At 41.7% G+C, this 23,107-nt stretch overlaps 1 protein-coding gene across 2 annotated transcripts in view; it reads right to left on the bottom strand.

Annotated features, from left to right (window-relative positions):
- Nucleotides 1–23,107, bottom strand: part of edar (ectodysplasin A receptor) — a 100,051-nt gene that overhangs the window by 14,226 nt on the left and 62,718 nt on the right. Inside the window, exons 4-8 of one of the 2 annotated variants that reach the window (XM_078545554.1) lie at nucleotides 21,199–21,380; nucleotides 6,232–6,317; nucleotides 2,194–2,280; nucleotides 261–389; nucleotides 81–155 (exon numbers count right to left, since the gene is read on the bottom strand). In XM_078545554.1, coding sequence (XP_078401680.1) covers nucleotides 81–155; nucleotides 261–389; nucleotides 2,194–2,280; nucleotides 6,232–6,317; nucleotides 21,199–21,380 — 559 coding nt within the window. The remainder of the gene's footprint in view (nucleotides 1–80; nucleotides 156–260; nucleotides 390–2,193; nucleotides 2,281–6,231; nucleotides 6,318–21,198; nucleotides 21,381–23,107) is intronic. The other variant, XM_078545555.1, reaches the window with a different exon arrangement.

Below are 23,107 nucleotides of genomic sequence, written 5' to 3'. Positions count from 1 at the left end.
GACATGACAATATTTATATTCTAGGTAGGACTGGATACTTTTAGGACAAGTCAAAATGTAGATAATGAACATATTTTTACCTTGTACCTCCTTCTTGTCTTCTTGGTTGTTGATCTGAGCCTCAACGTGTTTTACAGATTGGCCACTGCAACAGCCTAAAATACAAGAACGATTTACTTAGCTTTTTATCTAAATAAAAACTATATTTAAAAAGTTTACTTCGTGAGCATAATTCAGTCCTGCAACATGACCATACTCACCCTGGGTAGAAGACTTTGCCTTTAAAATGTAGAAAAGAACAATTAAAACAATGGCTATGGCCATTATAAATATGGTAGACATGGCAATTATTAAAGCAGTGCCCAGGTGTCCTTGTCCAGCATGATCTACTAAACAAAGGCAGAATTAAAGAAAAAAAATTATAAACAACTGAATTTTCTTTACAAATTATGAAGTTACAGATGTGCAAGGTAAGAAATAGGAAGTTGAGCACATTGAGATTCTGAGATATCTAATCAATACCGTGAACAATATTTTCCATAACAGTTAACGGCAGAGATACACTCCTGGCACAGCTGCACATCAACCTCATGTCCCTCATATGGGAAGAAGAGCACATGCTGGGGGATGTCAGGGTTTCTGTGATCATAACTATATTCAAGAACGGAGACAGTTCCGATTGCGGTAACTACAGAAGAGTCTCCCTGCTGTCTGCTATCAGCAAGGATCCTCCTCAAATGCCTCCTCCCAGTGGCCGAGGAATTGCTTCTGAAGTTGCAGTGCGGTTTTTGCCCATCAAGAGGCACGACAGACATGATCTTCATTGTGCGGCAAATTCAAGAAAAGTGCAAAGAACAGCACCAACTGTTGTACATGGCCTTTTTCAGCCTCACTCTGTCAACTGTGAAGGCTTATGGATTATCCTCTTCAAATCTGGCTGACCTCAGAAATTTATCACCACCCTCCACTGACCCCATGATGACATGCAAGCTGTGATTCTCACCAATGGAACCACCCACAGACCCTATCTCAGTGAAGACTGGGGTCAAACAAGGCTGTGTCATTGGACCAGCCCTCTCCTTCATCTTTCTCATTGTTATACTGCACCCCACCTCCAGAAAATTACCCACAGGCGTGGAGATAATTTATAGAACAGACAGGAAACTGGTCAACCTACACCTCCTTCAATCCAAAACCAAAACCACTCCAACCCCACTTATAGAGCTTCAGGATGCAGTTTACACTTGATGAGTGTTCACTCAGAAACTGAGCTCCAGGACATTGTCAACTCCTTCTCCGAACCATATGAGAAAATGGGCCTTTCAATAAAGCAAGAAAACTAAGGTCTGTTTCCAACCAGTTCCAACAGCATAGCCCCTCCCCGTCAATTGAGATCAATGACGAGATCCTGAAAAATGTGGACCATTTTCCAGATCTTAGGAGTCTCCTCTCGATGAAGGCAAACATAGGCGACAAAATTCATAATTTCCTCCATTGTATCAATTCTACCTTCAGCTGACTGAAGAAAAGAGTATTTGAGAACCGGGATCTCAAACGCGAGACTAAGGTCATGGTTTGCCAGGAAGCAGTGATCCTTGTGCTCCTCTATGCTTCGGAGACTTGGACAACCTACAGCATGCACCTCAAAGCACTGGAGAAACACCACCAGCGGCGCCTTCGCAAGATCCTCTAAATACATTGGTAAGAAAGGCAGTCCAACAGCAGTGTCCTCTCCAAAGCCACCTCGCCCAGCATCAAGGCACTGATCACTCAAAACCAGCTCTGCTCGGCAGGACATGTCACTTGTATGCCTGACGCCAGGCTCCCAAAGCAACTGCTTTACTCTGAAATTGGAGGCAACAGGAGATTCCCAGGAGGACAGTGGAAACACTTTAGGATGGGTTTCTTCAATACTGAGTGTTGAAAACAAAAAACCTTCCTGTTCAGCTGTGCCTTCAGTTCCCTAACCACCCTCATCATTCCCCTCCCCTTTCTCAAGTGCACTGTATCCCTTTTACTTTCATAAGAAAGTGCCCTGAGAGATCTTCCTGCAACTGAGGAGCAGTATATAACTGCACTATGTATTGAACACCCAACTCAACAGCCCTCCAGAATATGCATACATTTTAAAAGCCTTCAGCTGAAAGTTGTTAGTTTATGAGATACTGAAACATCCTTAAGTTCACATCATACCTTTATGAGTTTCTTGTAGAATTGGAGAGTTTGCATTGATGACTGAGGTACTGCTTAAAATACTTGAAGAAAATGCAATGCCCAAGCCTATGAAACAATAATAGAGGTTATTAACTTTTAATATAAAATCAAGATAGAAATGCAGTGTTCAATTATTTCATGTATATTTTGCAACAAACATTTTTACCAGTTAAACAGTTGGAAAAAAATGTCAATTTATAAATATGAACTTTGCATATTTTTGGACAAGAATTGTATCTAAGTTGGCAGATTCCAGAATGAATCAGAGTAATGATTATTAAAGCATTAATTGAATAAAAATGGAAGGTATTGGAAAGTACAATGTACATGCACCCATACAAAGTAGAGGAGAACTAATGATACATTGGTTCTATCTTTCAGAATATAAAATATTCTTTACTTGAACATGCAAATAACATGAATATTTTTATATACTCGTTAAAATTTAACACCGAGTTAAATGCAACAATTTTGCTTAGAATGTACAAACAGACCAGTTTATCATCAAATAGCTTTTCTGACATTTTCCTCTGCATCTTATTTTTAACAAAATCATAAACTCCACACGGGATGTGTGCATTGCTGGCTAGACCAGCATTTATTGTCCATCCCTAGTTGCCCTTGAGAAGGTGATGTTAAGCTGCCTTCTTGAACTGTTGCAGTCCATCTGGTGTAAATATACCCACAGTGCTGGTAGGGAGGGAGTTCCACGAGTTAGATCCAATGACAGTTAAGGAATGGCAATGTAGTTCCATGTCAGGATGGTGTGTGACTTGGAGGGGAACTTGCATATGGTGGTGTTCCCATGTGTCTGCTGCCCTTCTCCTTCTAGGCAGTAGGGGTTGTGGGTTTGGATGGTGCTGTTGAAGGAGCTTTGGCTAGTTGCTGCAGTGCATCTTGTAGATGGTACACGCTGTTGCCACTGTGGACAGTGGTCGAGGGAGTAGATTTTTAAGGTGGTGCATGAGCTGCCAATCAAGTAGGCTGCTTTGTCCTGGATGGTGTTGATCTTCTTGAGTTTTGTTGGAGTTGCACTCATCCAAGCAAGTGGACAGTATTCCATCACACTCCTGACTTGTGCATTTTAGATGGTGGACAGGCTTTGGGGAGACAGGAGGTGAGCTATTCACCACAGAATTCCTGGCCTCTGATCTGCTCTTGTAGTCACAGTATTTGTATGACTTGTCCAGTTCAGTTTTTGGTCAATGGCAACCCCCAGGATGTTGATGATGGGGGCTTCAGCGGGGGTCAAGGGGAGATGGTTAGATTCTCTCTTTGTTGGAGATGGTCATTGCCTGACATTTGTGTGGCACAGTTGTTAGTTGCCACTTATCAGCCCAAGCCTGAATGTTGTCCGGGTCTTGCTACATATGGACACAGGCTGCTTCAGCGTCTGAGGAGTTGTGAATGGTACTGAACACTGTAGAGTTGTCAGTGAACATCCCCACTTCTAATCTTATGTTTGCAAGGACTTTAACAAATTTATGAAATCAAAAGCTTGAAGAAAATAATGTGATGTATCTCACTTTTATTTTCAGTATTTTAGATCATTTTAGACATCTTTTTGTATTTTAAAAAAGAAATATGTGCATTTTTCCAAGCTTTCAATATAGTAGAACAATTAGTGCAGAGTAAATTGAAACAGGTTTCTTGCTTGTTTTTGTTTGGTGTTAATATATATGGCAAAAAACACTGATTTTCTTTTTCCTTTATTCTTTCATGGGATGTGGGCATTGCTGGCAAGGCCAGCATTTGTTGCCCACTCCTGATGGCCCTTTAACTGAGTGGCTTGCTAGATCATTTCAGGGGGCAGATAAGAATCAACCACATTGCTGTGGGCCTGGGCTTGTATGGTAGGATGGCAGATTTTCTCTCCTAAATAAGGCTAGTGAATTAGATGGGTTTTTACAACAATCAATGATAGTTTCATGGTCACCGTTACTGGAACCAGCTTTATATCCCAGATTTATTAATTGAATTCAAAATCCGCCAGCTGCCATGGTGGGATTTGAACCCATGTCTCCAGAGCATTAGGCCGAATTACTAGTCCACTGATATTACCACTACGTCACCATCTCCCCATTAAACTGTCATTATTAATGCCTGTTTTATCTTGTTCAAGGAATTAATACATTCATAAATATGGTAACTTTTGTGCTTTGATTAGCTCCCAATAGTCTTTGTATTAGGATACCTTGGTATTAAGCATACCTCTGACGGACAGGCTAAGCTTCCTTTACTGACAGTCAGATTTCACACAAGCAGCCTTTCTTTCAATTAGGAATAAATGTAAAATGTCTTCATACTTAAGATGGAAGTACCAATGTAGTAGTAGTTTGTGTGAATGATGCAACAAAAGGGCAGATTTCCCTGTGCTCTCTTTCACATCTCTATTTGGCCATTTACAGAGGCCTGGGAGTAGGACCATCTGTTGTATTGGTTAAGGTATGATGTATGGCACAGAGAAACCCAAAAAATGGGGGAAAAAAGAATAAAATAGCACTAATATATATGTACATGCACTCAGAAGGGATAGGTTAGGTAAATGTTGACTCCACCTCAGGCTTAACACCACAATTGTTCAAATACCCAATACAATAAACATGTGATAATAAAAGCAAAATACTGTGGATGCTGGAAATCCGAAATAAAAACAGGAAATGCTGGAATAGCTCAGCAGGTCTGGCATCATCTGTGGAGAGAGAAACAGAGTTAATGTTTCAAGTCCACCTGACTCTTCTTCAGAGCTATGATGCTTATTCAGGTCTGAGGAGGTGTCATACAGACTCAAAACATTAACTCTGTTTCTCTCCCAACAATAAGCATGTGTTATTGCGTAACTATTGCTGTATAAAAATTTTGAACAATAAGGAGTTAGTTGGCCAAAATTTATTCATTCAGAAATACCAGTTGGAACTATGGAGTGTTGGACATGGTTATGTAAATCTTAGATTATTTCTCGTTGTTTTATATTGTCATGCAAAGAAGAGATCTGCAAGCTGCTAATAAAAAGTCTCACTTCTAGAATTTTAAAATCCAACATTTTTAAACAGAAAAGTATCTGGAAGGGTTGATATTTTGGATAAGGACCCTTCGTCAGAACACAATGCTCACAGTAGTGTAGGATTGGCTTGTTTTTTTCCTCTCTTTTGAGGACTGATGACTTACTCAGGTTATTTTTTGTCAGCAACCTGATGGAATGGATCAGTTACCCTTTGGAGAACCTGCTTGGTTTTCATGTCCTTTATTGCAGTATGTTTTGTTTTCTTTTTTGACTTGCTGTACCTGCACACTTCAAGGTCCCTTTACCTTTCCAATTTTTCAGTTTCTCGCCTTTGTCTTTGTGTAGGTCTCTACCATGTCTTTCCGCCTCAAGATAGCACATTGTTTTGTTTTAAATGCCTTTTTTTATTAGTCTCATTGATCTTTTACATTGTCTAACAGTTTTTATTAAGCAGTTTGCAGGTTATTCAACCCATTATTTATCTCCGTACAGTATCTTTCTCTTTAATTACATTTTCTTTCTTCAAATGTTAATACTTATGATGAGGTTTATGCCTCAAATGTTAACTTATCTTTTCTTTATCTAGCTGTTGACCAACTTTTGGTGCATTTTAGTTTTTGTTTCAGGTTTCTGGTTTTTCCTTTATCTTTTTAACTGTAGGAGGGATTCCATGCCCTCACTTTATTCAGTTCAAAGCCAGGTTCCTAAATAAAAAAGGATTCTTTTCAAATCTTTGGGGTACTATTGAACAATACAAATCAGGAAGGTCCAGATTTGAATCTCGATCTTCAAGGACTTAGTTTATATCAGCCAGGATGACAATGAAGTAGCTACCTATAATCTCAGGTTTCCTCGGCTAGAGTGTTGTGCTAGGATAGGGCTAGACTAATCTGTGATGTGACCTTTGGTCAAATCTTCTGTGGAATTCTGGCTTAGTGCAAAATTACAGTAAAGGAGGAAAGAAAATTGAAATAATGCTATATACATACATATATGTTTGCGGGGTAACTCACATTCTTTTGTGTTAGGAGGTGCCAGTGCACAGGAATGGCAAACCTTTGTATAGGTGTTTCTTGATCTATTGTCTAGGATGTAGTAACTGTAAAAAAAAAATCACATATATAACTTATATAACAAAGCATTTTCAGCACAAAATCGCACCTCACAGGTGATTGTGCACAAGTTAAAGATTATGTCAAACATACTGAACACCAATTGATAAGTAAATCATTTGTCAGTGCGCATCAATCCTAAATAAACACAATTACAGGATACAAACATTAAGGCCAGGATGTTGATGTCGGCGAGCGGTGGGTGGGGCCCGCTCACCGATGCGTAAAATTACGCAGGTTGACATTGGACGGAACTCCTGACGTCACTACGTCATTTCCATTTTCAGGTCGGCGGGGGAGCAGCCGAGTCAGCTGTGGCGCCCACCGACCTATCAACGATCTATTGAGGCCATTTAAAAACTAATTCAAGTAACTAATGGACCTACCTGTCCAATGTTAAGGTTGACGGGCAGGCCGGGAGGCCTGGCAGGCTTCAGAAAAAGCATGAAACCTCATCCACGGGTAGGATGAGGTTTCATGAGAGATTTTAAAAATTTTATAAAAATTTGATTATAAGTGATGGACTTGTCCCAACTCAGGTGATAGTGTCACATGAGGGGACATGTCAGGGAAATTTTATTTTTATACATTGACCATTTTTAAATTTGGCGCTGATCTCCCTGAAGCAGCACTTAGCCTCAGGGAGATGAGTGTGCTCTTTCGCGCAAATGCGCGAAAGAGCGCACTCTCGGCTGAGGGAATCCACCCCCCCCCCCCACCCCACCCCCGCACAGGGAGTGCATAGTGCTTCCTTGCGGACGTCACGCTGGGCAGGGTAATGTGCTGCCTCAGGGAGCTCGGCTCAAGTTTGAAAACTTTATTAAAGGGAGAAAAAAATATTCCTGACATGTCCCCTCATGTGACACTGTCACATGAGCAGGGACGTGTCAATTACTTTTATTTAAAAATTTTATACACATTCTAAATCCCTCATGAAACTTCATCCTGCCCATGGATGAGGTTTCATGTTTTTTCTGAAGGCCACTTGGACTCTTCGCCTGCCCGCCAACCTTAAGGTTGGACGGGCAGGTAGCCAAGTCGGCTGCGTGCCGACAAACTGAAAATCTAAATGATGCACGGTGATGTCGGGACGCATGCCCAACATCGCTGCGCGTCATTTTACGTGTCAGTGAGCGGGCCCCGCCCCCCAGCTTGCTGATCGGAAAATGCTGCCCATAGTTTTTGGCAAACAATGTCCAACAACGAATGTAGCAAAGTATAAATTAAGAAATCTGGGAATGTTCTGACAGACTCTTTTAAATAATTGTTGCACAACCTCAGCAAGGTGCCCTGAGAATAACAGACACCGTAATGGGCTCTTGCATGAAAGTAAATAGGATTTTCTGACATTAGACTTTGAGGTAACAGTATGCTGGGTGAATGTCCAACTAATTAATGAACCCACAATTCACGTTAATTTCATTACTGGTTGGAGTATATCAACTGTGGAGCAGAACCCTATCATACGTTATTGCATTTCATACAGTAGCATTTGATCATATCAACAGCCAAGAGAGGGAACAAGAGACAGTTAGGAAAATAAACCTCTACTCACAATACTGCAATCACCTGATACTATAATATCAGGTGATATTACTATAATAATATAATGCCTATAGTTTATTATACTCTGCTTATCACTTCATTCCTAATCACCCATGTTGCCTGGCCTAACTGTTAACTAGTTTTGAGCAAACACACTCATCAATGCAAAGCCAACTTTGTCTCCTTTAAATAATTGTTTGAATTTTGATTTTGCAAATCAAAACTGAAACACTATAATTCCTGGCACTGACCAGCCAAGCACCAAGAACACTGTGGCTGTTGGCGCATGCACAGTTTCTCCCACCAAGATGGTGGGTGCCATTTTGGTCCTTGGTCAGTTTAACACTGCAAATTAAACCAAGTAAATGGAATGTTAACTGTTGAAGGCCTTTTGAAAATCCAGATAAATTACATCTACTACATTAACATGTCTGCTCTCCCTGTTACTGCCTCAAAAAATTCAACAATGTTGGTCAAGCAAGATTTTCCTTTTTGAAATTCATGCTGATTATTCATTATTATCTTTTTTGTTTCTAAGATGTTCTTATATTCTCCCCCTTAGCAGGGATTTCCATTACTTTTTTCTATTACTGATGCTAAGCTGACTGGTCTATAATTCCCTGTACAGGTTCTTTCCCCCTTCTTTGATATTGGAATTGCATTAGCTACCTGCCAGTCCTCTGACACTATGGCTAGAATTTTTCACTTGTCGGGTGGGCGCACGCCCGACCTGAATGAGCGTAAAATGACACACGATGATGTCAGGCGAGGGTCCCGATGTCTTCGCTCACTTGCGCGATATTTTGGTTGATGGGCTCACGCGGGAATCGGCAGTGCGCCCACCGACAATGAACAGGCCTATTAAGGCCATTAAAGTGCCAGTTAAATGTAATTTTTCACTGCCCATCCAACCTTATGGTTGGCAGGCAGGCGAAAAGGCCAAGCGGCCTTTGCATTTTTAAGGAAACCTCATCCACGGGCAGGATGAAGTTTCCAACAGCGATTAAAAATAAAATAAAAATTTTAACTTTTCATAAATAACATGCCCTGCACACAAGGGGACATGTTTTTTTAACATCTTAAAATTCTTTATTTTTTATTTTCATAAATATTCATCTCCCTGAGGCAGCTCTGTGCCTCAGGGAGCTTTTCCTGTGTGCACCCACGCACATGCGCGAAGTTCCCCACTTGCCCTCCTCATATCTACTCTGTGCAGCCCCCTCATGACTTTGAACATCTCTGTCAAATCTCCTCTCAGCCTTCTTCTCTCCAAGGAGAACAGTCCCAGTCACTCCAATCTATCCTCATAGCTGAAGCTTCTCATCCCTGAAACCATTATTGTAAACCTCTTCTCCACTCTCTCTAATGTGTTTACATCCTTCCTATAATATAGTCCCAGAACTGTACACAATATTCTAACTGAGGCCTAACATGTGTCTTCTATAAATTCAGCATAACCTCCCTGCTCTTGTACTCTATGCCCCTATTAATAAAGCCCAAGGATACCAAATGCTTTATTAACTGCACCCTCCACTGTCCTGCCACCTTCAATGATCTATGCACATGTACACCCAAGTCTTTCTGCTACTGCACTCCCTTCAAAATTTCACCCCTTATTTTATATTGTCAGTCCACGTTCTTTTTTCTTTTCATTCATGGGATGTGGGCTTCGCTGGCTGGGCCAGCATTTATTGCCCATCCCTAGTTTCCCTTGAGAAGGTGGTGGTGAGCCGCTTTCTTGAATTGCTGCAGTCCATGTGGTGTAGGTACACCAACAATGCTGTTAGGGAGGGAGTTCCAGGATTTTGACGCAGCAGCGGGTGAAGGAATGACAACATATTTCCAAGTCAGGATGGTGAGTTACTTGGTGGGGAACCTCCAGGTGGTGATATTCCCATGCATCTGCTGCCCTTGTCCTTCTAAGTGGTAGTGGTCGTGGGTTTGGAAGGTGATTCTTTCTACCAAAATGCATCACCTCACACTTCTCCACATTGAACTTCGTCTGCCACCTATCTGCCCACTCCGCCAACTTGTGTATGTCCTCTTGAAGTTCCACACCATCCTCCTCACAGTGCACAACACTACCAAGCTTCATATCATCCGCAAACTTTGAAATTGTCCCCTGCACAGCAAGATCTAAACCATAAATATTTATCAAAGAAAGCAAGGGTCCCAATATCAACCCCTGGGGAACGCACTACAAACCTTCCTCCAGACCAAAAAGTACCCATTGACCATTAGTCTCTGCTTCCTATTTTATGGCCAATTTTGTATCCACGTTGTTTTTATTCCATGAACAATAACTTCTCTCACAAGTCAGTTGTATGGCAATGTGTCAAATACCTTTTCAAAGTCTATGTACAGCACATCAACAGCATCACCCTCAATGACCTCAAAAAACTCCAGCAAGTTAGTTAAACATGATTTCCCCTTTAGAAATCCATGCTGGCTCTTCCTTATCAACCCAAGTTTTTCCATGTGACTATTTTCTACCAGACATCTGTCATAAGCACACTTTTTCTTCTTTATCTTAATTTTAATCTCCTTTTTCATCCAGGGAGCTCTGGATTTGTTTGTCCTACCTTTCCCTTTCGATGGAATATACCTTGTCTGTGCCCGAACTAATTGTTTTTTGAAGGTAGCCCATTGTTCAGCTACAGTTCTTCCTGCCAATCTTTTGTTCCAGTCTATCTGGCCCAGCTCCGTTCTTGCCCCATCGAATTCGGCTCTTGTCCAGTTAATTTTCCTTACTCTGGATTGCCTATTGTCCTTTTCTATCATCATCCTAAAACATACAATACAATGATCACTGTCTCCTAAATGATCCCCCACTGACACTTGATCTACTTGACCCAGCTCATTTCCAAGAACCAGGTCCAACAGTGCATCTTTTCTTGTCGGATCGGACCAATTATCACCCCATCTTAAATCTTCCCTTCTTTTCCAACACAATGCATCCAGCTCTCTTGTTATTCTCTGCTTGGGACCCTGCAAACCGGCTTCTCATAGAATCAAAGAATGGTTACAGCACAAAAGGAGGCCATTTGGCCCGTCGTGTATGTACCCACTCTCTGCCAGAGTGATTCACCAAGTGCCACCCGCCCCCCCCACCTTTCCCCTTTAGCCCTGCAAATTTTTCCTCCGGATAATTATCAAATTCTCTTTTGGAAACCATGATTGAATCTGCCTCCACCACACTCTCAGGCAGTGCATTCTGGATCCTAACCACTCGCTGTGTGAAAATATTTCTGTGCAATCACAACACAGGATCTGTTTTGTCAAAGTCATGAGCGATACCTTCTGTATCCATGATCACAGTTTGTTATCCTGTTCTCATCTGTCTTGAACAGCCCTGACTTCTTTTGCTCCATGATTACTGGCTGTGCCTTCAGCTGCCCATGTTCTAAGATCTGGATTTCCCTCCTTAAAGCTCTCTGCATCTCCACCTCACTTTCCACCTTTTAGATGCTCCTTACAACTTATTTCTTGAACCAGTCTTTAGGTCAGCTGTCTTAATGTTTGGCTGGGTGTCAGTTTTTGACTGATTATGCTCCTGTTGAGCACCTTGGAACAATTTACTATATTAAAGGTGCTACATAAGTGTGAGTTGCTGTTGCTGCATTGGTGCACATCTTCATTTATACAATCAGTAAAGTACTCTAATATAAGTAATTGTTGTATTAGAGAAGGGAAGATCAGTGTGAATTCCTGCTCTTGATCACTAACTAGTGTTTCTTACAAGTGCGTAATTGTTTGGCAAGTCCAGATTCATGCTCAATAGTTAAGGCCCTTGCAATCGAATAGTCTACTGGTGCTAACTGTCTGTGCTAACTAATAGAAAATACTCCACGAATTATACACTGGAGACACATCAAGCCCTTACAAGAGGAAGAGTGGAGGGTGAAAAAATCATCAGAGGAGGGAAAAAATATTCAAGTTTCAAACCAAAGCAATTCATGGTATAGAATATCATTATATGTACTTAATTTTCAGCCCCTTCAAATTTCAAACATCCTTCCAGTCCCAAGTTGTCTGGATATTTAAAGTTCTACCATAATATCACTGTGTAATAAATTACTGTGTGATTCAGGAAAAAATAGCTATTCTGTTAAACTGAAAACATGACTGAGTGACACATTTGAAGACTCCCAAAAACATTCATGGGCTGAATTTTCCACCTGTCGGGGGAAAAGCTGATGGGCGGGTGCGTGTGGGCGTGCTTCCTATCGGCGCCCCTGATCGGAGGCTCGGCGTCATTTTACGTGGGCGGGCCAATTAAGGCCCGCCCAGCGTTATGTCCACACAGAAGTGCTATGTGCTTCCTGTGCAAGGGGAGGGGGGCGGCGATTCCCAAAATCGAGAATGTGCTCTTTCATGCATGCGCACAAAAGAGCGCACTCATCTCGCTGAGGCTAAGTGCAGCTCTAAATGTGAAAATGCTCAAAATAGAAAAATGAAATTTCCCTAACATGTTCCCTGATGTAACAATGTCACATGAGTTGGGACATGTTCATAATTTCCAAAAAAACTTTATTAAAGTTTTTAAAACCCTACATGAAACCTCATCCTGCCTGTGGATGAGGTTTCATGCTTTTTCTAGTTCGCGCCAGGGCTCCTGGCCTGCCCGCCAACCTTAAGGCCATTGACAGGTCGGCGGGCATGCAGCTGATTTTGCTGCGCCACCGCCTTCCTGAAAATTTAAATGAGGTGCGGTGACATCGGGAGTTCCGCCTGATGTCACCGTGTGTCATTTTACGCGTCGGCGAGCGGGCCCCGCCCCCCGCTCGCCAACAATAAAATCCAGCCCCATATGTATCAACATGTGACTGACGTGGAGATTTTATGGGTGTTAATTGTCATTCAGCAATTGCTGCTGGGCACGTTGAAAAGCAAATTGGCAGTCTGAACTGATATAAACAGAGCGGGATTAAAGATTAGGAAAGGTTTCTGTGCTGCTTTGTATGATTTCCTTTTTTAATCAAAGAGCAACAAAAACAGAAGCAAAATACTGCCAGTGCAGAAAATCTGCAATAATAACAGAAAATGCTGGAAATACTCAGTAACTTTGGCAACATCTGTGGAGGAAGAAACAGAGTTAATGGGCAGAATTTTACCCTCGGATGGCGGGCGGGCCCCATCAGCTCGGCGGCGGGCAGACAGCCGACCCCCGCCACCGAAATGGAGCCCGCCGCCATTTTGAGTGGGCGGGCCAATTAAGGCCCACCCAGCAGCCTGCCCAACGGGAAGCGCAATGCACTTCCTGTGTGGGGGGGCGGGGAGGGAATCCCCATCTGTCAAAGAGCGCACTGCTCTCTGAGGCAAAGTCCTGTCTCAGGGAGATTCGTGACAGATAAGTAAAATCTAAAAATAGATAAATATTGAAATTATTAACATGTCCCCCTCATATGATAATGTCACATGAGATGGGACATGTTAATAATAAACACATAAAATTTATTAAATGTTTAAAAAACGGACATGAAACTTCATCCTGCCAGTGGATGAAGTTTCATGAATAATCAGAAGCCCGCTGGGGCTCCTGGCCTGCCCGGCAGGCTTAAGCTTGGACGGGCAGGTCTTTAATTATCTTAATGAGCCTGTCAATGGCCTCAATTGACTACCGACAGGTTGGCAGGCGGACAGCTGATTTCGCTGTCTGCCCACCTTCCTAAAAATTTAAAGGGACCGGGATGACGTCGAGGATTCCTCCCAATGTCATCCCGCATCATTTTCCCCTTGGGAAGCGAGCCCAGCCCCCAAATGTTTCAAGCCAATAACCGCTCATCAGAACTGATGAATGCTGCCAGATCTGCTAAGTATTTTCTATTTTTATTTCAGCTATAAGGAGAGGTTGGTGGGGGCCACTTAATTATAGATATTTTTTTCAATTAAGTATGCACCAGAATATTCATTATATGATATTTAAATTTATAAAAACACATTATTTATTGCAGCTGTTGTTCAGGAACAATTAACTGATTTTGGCTGGGATTTTCTGGTCCCGCGATGAAAATTCCCGCCCGAAGTCAACCGACCTTTGCATCGTCTGTCGAATTTTCTGTCCCGCCTATTATGATTCCCACTGCAGCCAGGACCAGAAAATCCTGGCCTTTGATTCAAATAAAGTACGGCAGTCCTTCTTTTCTCAACTATTGTTACTCAAACAACATCCAGTTTGATTCAACCAATGGAAAGCTCCAGTACAGTGAAAGAAATGGTGCTGAGATAATGGGATTGATTTGGATTAAGATCTTTTTGTCTGATTTAATCTGTAGCAAGTTAGTTTTTATGGTACTATCTACACATGGAGTTGATAAACTGAGAATAGATTTCTAGGAACCTATAACTTTAATGCCATTGCTAATGCAATCTTGTACTGGAGGCAATATTTATTTATCCTGTATGGTTAATTTCCCTGTCTGAGATTAACCAATTTATCGGTGTTCTAACTCATACCCTTGACCAAAATCTGCTCAAAGACACTAATCAAACTTGAACATCAGTTGATTCAAAGTCAAGATCACTAGGGTGAAATGTTTCTTTTGCTCCCAACTCTCCAATGTATCAGGACCAGTATGAATAACTGAAATGAGAAACATTAGGAGTCCTCTGTGGTTAGTGGTATTATTAGAGCTGATGCCAGACCACAAATGTGTGGAAGGCCAAAGCTGATGGTGTTAGTTTTCTGCTCCACACAGCAATTTATAAACAGTCCAAAACAGTTGCCAGAACAGTTTGTGATTATTGCCCTAATCACTTCCGTGAAAGAGCCAAGACACAAGAGAACTGAGCATTCCTGGAAATTGGCTGCTGATATGGGCTTGTTGCCATTTGTTATCCAAATGATGCACAGCAACGTCGAAACAAAGTCAACTCAAATATTCATATTGTTTTACTCCCAGAACAGCAGAACCTTTACAAGCATAAGGTATCCAAAGATAATTCAAGAGAGTGCTGGGTCTGATGCTAAAATATGAAAAGGCTAGGTACACTGGTTGAACAGTAACTCCAGGAAGTGTGAAAAAAGAAAGATAAATGGTGAAAGATCCAGGTAGAGATATCCAAAAGAACAGCATTTGAGAAATGAAGGAAAGAATGCAATTAAACAGCAGTGGCACAGAACAAGGCAGAAGAGACTGCGAGGAATACAAGCACACAAACATATGGACAAGGAGCAGGAGTAGGCCATTCGGCCCCTCAGGCACGCTCCGCCATTTAATAAAACCATGGTTGATCTGATAGTATCCTCAAATCTGCATCCCACCTACCCCCAATAGCCTATCACCCCCTTGCTCCAGAAGTAAGACAAACACGCCAAGCTATCAAAGTGAAAAAGATCATGTCTGAGGGACAAAGGGAGTGAAGAAATATATAACAAAAGAGAGATCATGCCAAAGGGATCAGGAAGATGCAATAGAAAAAAAACTATAGGGTTTCCTGGTCCTGCACAGATGGAAGCAAAATACTGCGGATGCTGGAAATCTGAAACAAAAACAGAAAATGCTGGAAAAACCCAGCAGGTCTAGCAGCATCTGTGGAGAGGGAAACAGAGTTAACATTTTGAATCCATATGACCCTTCTTCAGAACTAAAGTGAAGTAGAAATGTGATGAAATTTATACTGTTTAAGACGGGTGGAGCAGGTGGAGCTGGATAGAAGGCCAGCAATAGGTGAGGACAAAGGAGAGATTGACAAAGTTGTCATGAACTAAAGGACAAAGGGAGTGTTAATGGTAGTGGTAAGGGCTAAAAAAGTTGCTGATGGTGGTGTAAAGGTAAGAAAGCAGAATGTGATAATAGCAGAACAAGGGTAAGCACTATGTGAAAGAAAAACATGGAACAAGTAACAGATGGCCCTTTTGGGGGTGGGTTGGGGGAGGGGGCAGTGGTGGGGAGAAAAAGGATAGAAAATGGGATAAAAGGGAGGATAAAAAATGGGATAAAACAATGAATAAATGAATGAAAATAAAAATAAATTTCAACACACCATATTGTTCTCATGCTCACATGTCCATCCTTGGCCTGCTGCAATGTTCCAGTGAAGCCCAACGCAGACTGGAGGAACAGCACCCCATCTTCCGATTAGGCATTTTACAGCCTTCCGGACTTAACATTGCGATCAACAACTTCAGACCATTAACTCTCTCTTCTATCCTCACCCCTTTTTTAATCCCTTTTTTTCTACACTCATTTTTATTTTTTATCCACTTATTTTGTGTGGGATGTGTGGGAAGGTAGAGTTGAGGTAGAAGATTAGCCATGATCTAATTGAATGGCAGAGCAGGCTCGTAGGGTCAAATGACTCTTCTTTTTTATATATAAAATAATGTTTTCTCATGGCGCAACTGGTTCTTTTGCCAGTCACCTTAAACCTGTGTCTCTGGTTATCAGCCCTTCTGCCACTAGAGACAATTTCTCCTTATGTGCTCCATCAAATCTATTCAGAATTTTAACAACTCCATCAAATCTCCCCTTAATTTCCTCTCTCCTAAGGCAAGAAACCCAGTTTCTGGAGTTTAACCACACGACTAAAGCCCCTCATCTCTGGTACCATTCTAGTAAATTTCTTTCATACCTTGTCCAAGACCGTGACAACCTTCCTGAAGTGTGGTGCCCAGAATTGAATGCAATTCTCCGACTGAGGTCTAAACACTGTTTTTCAAAGTTTAACATAATCTCCTTGCTTTTGTACTCTAATCCTCTAATAATCTTATAACAATATTGTCAACTTGTCCTGCCACCTTCAAAGATTTGTATCTACACACACCTATGTCTCTCTGTTCCTACACCCCTTAAAAATTGTACCATCTTCACATCAAAATGCATCACTTCACACTTCGGGGAAGGTGGTGGTGTGGTGGTATTGTCACTGGACTAGTATTCCACGTACCCAGGGTAATGCTCCTGGGGGCCTGGGTTCAAACCCCACAATGGCAGATGGTGAAATTTGAATTCAATAAAACTCTGGAACTTAAAAAAGTCTGATGATGACTATGAAATCGTTGCTAATTGTTGTAAAAACCCATCTGGTTCACTAATGTCCTTTAGAGAAGGAAATCTGCTGTCCTCACCTGGTCTGGTCTACATGTCACTCCAGACCCTTAAATGCCGTCTGAAATGGCCTAGCAAGCCACTCAGTTCTCAAGGGAAATTTGGGATGGGCAATAAATGCTGGCCTAGCCAGTGATGCCTGCATCCCATGAATGAGTTAAAAAAACCTTTGCTGCATTAAATGTCTTCTGCTATGCACCTGCCCATTTCACAAGTTTGCCCATGCTTTCCCCCTCCAGTCTGAAAAATAACCGTTCACCAAGTCCCTGAGCCAATTTTGTACCCATGATGCCACTGTTTCCTTTGGGATTTAATTTTGCTATCAATTCTATCAAGTGGTTGTGGTCATCTGATGTGTAATATACCTTTAAGAAGAATGTTATCATGGAAGATCACATGATCTTAGTATCCAATAGCAGAGTAGCTTGGGCTACCTTAGTAGTCAGTAGTCAGTAGTGAGTAGTCTAGAGCTAGAGTCTGTAATGTAGAGACAGGGCTTGAGTTGTAAGCACACAAGTGTAGCTGCTGAGTTCCTTTGTAAATAAATAGAATGTGTTATACCTAAGAACTGTTTGCTGGTCTATTCTGTCTATGGTACCAACTCGGCCATCCCGAAACAAGTATGCAACCCGGATCCATTAGTCCAACTAAACTAGTGACCAAGGTCCAATAAACTGGTGATGACAGAAAAGCAAGGAAGGACGAGAAAAAAGCAAGAAAAAGCGAGCAAGGAAATCAAGTGAACCGAAATTGGGCTGTTCCTCACACGGTAATTGTAAGTAGAATTTCTGTCCTAATTGTCGAAGCAGCCCCCTCGAAGCATGCTGCAGTTTGAAAGAGTTGATCCTTTTGACCCAACCGCGGATGATTGGTTTCATTATGTTGAATGCCTCACGTTCTTTTTCCAAGCTAACGACATTGCGGGGGAAGAGAAGAGGCGAGCGATCCTCTTATCCATGGGCAGAATTTTACGCTCGGCGTGCAGGCGCATGCCTGACATGCCCGAGCGTAAAATGATGCACGATGAACATGGATGAAAATGGAACAGCACCAACAGTCCATGTACTTAGACCCAACCAAAGTGCTCGAATTTGTGGAGACTACAAATTGACTGTTAATAAAGTGGCTAAGTTGGACAGACACCCTCTCCCAAAAATTGAAGACCTGTAAGCCAAGCTGGCAGGTGGAACTGCCTACACGAAGCTTGATATGAGTCATGCTCAATTGGAGTTAGTGAAGGCCTCCCAGAAATTTGTCACAATTAATACACACAAAGGGTTGAACTAATATACCCGTTTGCCTTTTGGCGTATCCGCAGCAGGCGCCATATTCCAGAGAACAATGGAAAGTTTACTGCAGGGATTGCCTCACATTGCAGTTTATTTAGATGACATTCTGGTGACAGGACTCACTGAAAAGGAGCACTTGGCAAACTTGGAAGAAGTTTTGAAACATTTCTCACAGGTGGGAGTGCGTTTAAAAAAAAATAAGTGCACGTTCCAAGCGAAATAGGTAATCTATTTAGGTCACAGGGTAGATTCACAGGGCATCCACTCAGTTTGAGGAAAACGTGCGAGCTATTAGAGAGGCACCAGCGCCAAAGAACACCTTTGAGCTCAAATCATTTTGTGGATGATCAATTACTATGGACGTTTCATGCATAATTTGTTGACAGAACTGGCACCACCGTATTACCCACTCAAGAAAAACCAAACACCACAGGAAGGAGCTTTCACAAAGGTGAAACAACTGTTACACTCATCCACCCTATTAGGACATTTTGCCCAAAGAAAAGAGTTAGTTTTGACATGTGTTGCATCTCCCTATGGAGTGGGAGCAGTGCTCTCCCAACGAATTGACAATGGCTCAGAACGACCTATTGGATATGTATCAGGAATGCTGAAAGCAGCAGAAAAGGGATACTCACAGATAGAAAAAGAAGGCTTGTCAATCATCTTTGGTGTCAAGAAATTTCACCAGTATATACACGGTTGTCATTTTACTATCGTTTCGGACCGCAAGCCTTTGCTAGGATTGTTCAGCGAGGACAAGGCTATAGCACCCATAGCCTCAGCAAGAATACATAGATGGGCATTGATCCTGGTAGCATATGAGTATACTTTCATCCACAGGCCTGGAAATCAGATTGCAAACGCTGATGCGCTTAGACATTTGCCTTTGAAAGAAAATAATGAGGATGTTCCAGTTCCTCAATGACTCGTTTTATTATTGAACTTCTTAGATTCATCACTGGTATGTGCTAGACAGATCAGAGATTTGATAAGTTGAGACCCAGTCTTACCCAAAGTACAAGAACAAGTTCTTCACAGTTGGCGACAAGAACAGGAATCTGACAAAATGAAACCGTATTTTCACAGAAGATATGAGATAACCAGCCAGGATGGTATATTATTGTGGGGGGCTCGAATGATTGTTTCTCCAAAAGGACAAAAGCAATTGTTAACTGAACTACAGAGTGCACATCCAGGTACTTCCTGAATGAAGACCGTAGCACGCAGCTATCTATGGTGGCCTGGAATGGATGGAGAAATAGAGAGCTTAGTGAGAAGTTGTATACAGTGTCAGCAAGGGCAACAGTTACCTCCAACAGCTCCGTTACACATTTGGGAGTGGCCAGGAAGGCCATGGGTACAATTACATATTGACTGCGTGGGACCTTCATGGGAACAATGTTTCTCCTCATTGTTGATGTTCACTCAAAATGGATGGACATATATGAGGTGAAGTCACCATCATCTTCTGCTAGAATTGACAAGCTATGTCAAAGTTTCACCATCAACAGACTACCAGAAGTGGTCGTATCAGATAATAGTACGGCATTTACGAGTGCTGAGTTTCAATGGTTTATCAGTCTCAATGATATCACTCATGTAAAAACGACACTGTACCACCCTTCATTGAATGGACTGGCCGAGAGAGTGGAGAAAGTGGTTCAAACATTCAAAACTGGCTTGAGGAAATTAACTGGAGACTCCATAACAACCAAGATATCACGTTTTCTTTTCCATCGTAGGACCATCCCTCACACGACAACAGGTGTCACACCTGCGGAATTGTTGATGAAACACCATCTCAGAACGAGATTGAGCTTAATAGTGCCAAATTTAGGGGGGAAGGTGGAAAGGAGTCAGGGAAGTCAGAAAACTAGACATGATTGGCATAGTCGTGACAAAAAGTTTACCATAGGAGAGATGGTATATGTGAAAAATTTTGGGGAAGGACCGAAGTGGTTATCTGGTGAAATAAGTGCAGTGACTGGACCTCTCTCTTACCAAGTGAAAGTGGAAGACCGAGCCATATGGAAACATATGGATCATATAAGGAGGAGAGAAACGCAGTGCACAGGAAAAGTTCCCTGAGGCACAGAGCTGCCTCAGGGAGATGAAAAGTTTTGAAATTTAAAAATAAAGAATTGTAAAATGTTAAAAAAAATGGCCCCTCATGTGATTCTGTCACATGAGCAGGGACATGTTAGAAATTAGTACGAAAATTTAAAATTTTTTTAAATGACAGATCGAAACCTCATCCCGCCCGTGGATGAGGTTTCGCAAAAAATGCAAAGTGGCCTTAATAGGCCTGTTTATTGTCAGTGGGCGTGCTGTCAACTCCCGCGCGCGCGCTTGCTGACCAAAATATCGCGTGAGTGCGCGATGACGTCAGGACACTTGCCTGATGTCATCGCGTGTCATTTTACACTCGTTCAGGTTGGGCATGTGCCCGCCCAACGAGCAGAAAATTCTGCCCAAAGGAAAAGTTCATTTTGGGATTGCTGCAAAATTAATATAAATCTGAGAACAGGAGAAAAAGGCAAATCCCTGACATATCTGATCAGATATTCCAAGGGTTCTCCATCCTTTTCCAAAGTTCATATGAAGAACGACTCACAGCTGAAACTCAATTTTGGTCACCATGATGATGCAGTAGCCTACTTTGCATCTTACTTCAAGAAACTGAAATAGGATCAGTTTCTTCCATTGCCCCAAATACTATTTCATGCTAACGTGAAAAATAGAATAATGAAGTACATACTATATACATAGTGAAAAAATTAACACCTCGTGACTAATAAATCAATTGAAATGCTTGACAAAATATGAAGTAAATGATTTAACCACGCACTGCAAAGCCACCAAATGTGGCTTTCATAAATTTCTTATTCCATAATGAATCTCAGAAGAACAATGCCAATATTTGCCTGGTTTGGACTGCTAACTTCCCAGAAAGAACAGCAAGTTTAATAAACTACACTTACCCTGGAATACAAGGTCCGCACTCCGCATCAATCTCCGCAGTACCTGGCGTCAAGACAGTGGCTCGGAAGAAACCCTCACAATCTTTGTGCCTTCTGCAGATCTGATATACACCCTTTGAGAATTTGCCATCCTGGCAAGGCTGGCAGCCATAGGATTCATCCTTAACACCATATCCACAGTTCTAAAATAAAAATCATATGAATTAGAGGCTAGAGGTGATTTGTATTTAGAAATTTGACTGGCAAAGGTCTGCACATTAGGAGTGTGATGCAAGGTTACCAGCTTCATCAGTAAAACACAGACCCATGCTTTTCCATGTGTGTGGCACATGGATAGTGAAATTGAGAAAGGAAGAGTTTAATTCTTTTCTCCAACACAGAGGCACTAAGGGAAAAGTGTACAAAGCTGTTGAAAATGGTTTAATTTGGTGTGGGGTGTTTTTAATTTGATTGAAAACAGGCAAATTCTTTATTGATTTAAATACATTTTGGGACAGTGTTAACACTGATTTTTTTAAGTTGTGGCACCATTAAGTTTTAAGTGTTGCCCCTGTGTGCCAGGGCCAAGGATGTCACAAAGTACCCTGTAGTGAGAGGTTGAACAGCCAGTAATCATGGTCCACATCGGTACCAATGACATAGGTACAAAGAGGGATGTGGTCCTGCAGTCTGAATTTAGGGAACTAGGTATGAAATTAGCAAGCAGGACCTCAAAAGTAGTAATCTTCAGATTAATCCCAGTGCCACATGCAAGTGAGTATAAAAATAGGAGGAGAAAGCAGATGAATGCCTGGCTGGAAAGATGTTGCAAAAGGGAAGGCTTTATGTTGTTGGGACACTGGGACCTGCTCTGGTGGAGATGGGACCTGTACAGGCCAGACAGTTTTGCTAGTGCTATTGGGAGAGTTTAAACTATCTTGGCAGGGGTGTGGGAACCAGGAGATAAAATCAGAGAGGAATACTAAGGTGCACTGATTACTGGGAGAGATAGATAGCACTAGAGTAGGGAATAGTAAGTCAATAGCTGGGGGCAGAGTAAAGGAGAGACCAACAAAAGCCTAAATCAGGGTTACTGTGCATGCATGTGAATGCACAGGGTGTGTTAAATAAGATTGGTGAGCTACAGGTGCAGATTGCCATGTGGAAATACGATGTTGTGGCCATAACAGAGACCTAGTTCAAAGAAGGGCAGGACTAGGTGTACTGGATATAGGGTGTTCAGGAAAGATAAGAAAGGAAGAGATAAGCCCAGCAACTCTCAAGTTGGTGAGAGAAATGCAGCAATCCTGTACTTGTGCTATTTGGGGCAGGCTAGGGAGAGAATTAAAACTACAGGGCATATATTACATATTATTGAACAGTAATAATTTTAAAAATTATACGGTTTCATATAGTTTCTCAACTAGAGTACTCCAAAAGTATGATCTAGCATGGTATTTGACTTTAACAAAATTTGCTTGTTCTTCGATAGCAAATAAAACTATGGGCCACATTGGCTGTTGCCATTCTTTTTGTGTAAATGGTACAACAACTAAAGGTGATTGGCAGCATTAAATGCAAACATCCCAAAGCTGCCACCTGAGTTATGCCAAGCCACTGTTTGTTTTGCAAAAATGGCATCACACTGCTTCAATTCACTGACAGGTATTGAATATCGTGAAGTTGCTGTATTTACATATAGATACAAGCTAAATCTGCTGCAGATTTTAGACCTAGTAATTACAAGTGCCATTACCCTCCTAACATAGCGATTAAGTCTTAAAGTCTGTTAATCAACCTGTTTTGGCACCAAAATTGAATTAATTTAGGCGTGGAGTCTAGTTGCTTCAGGTATCAAATTATTTTAGGAGATTTAAATGATGTCAATTTTTTTCCTACTTTTCCTTGCCATCTCTTTTTTCTCTTAACC

The sequence above is a fragment of the Cetorhinus maximus genome, chromosome 7, assembly GCF_964194155.1.
Source record: "Cetorhinus maximus chromosome 7, sCetMax3.hap1.1, whole genome shotgun sequence".
Classification (NCBI taxonomy): Eukaryota; Metazoa; Chordata; class Chondrichthyes; order Lamniformes; family Cetorhinidae; genus Cetorhinus; species Cetorhinus maximus.
This window is presented reverse-complemented; position numbering and strand designations above follow the sequence as displayed.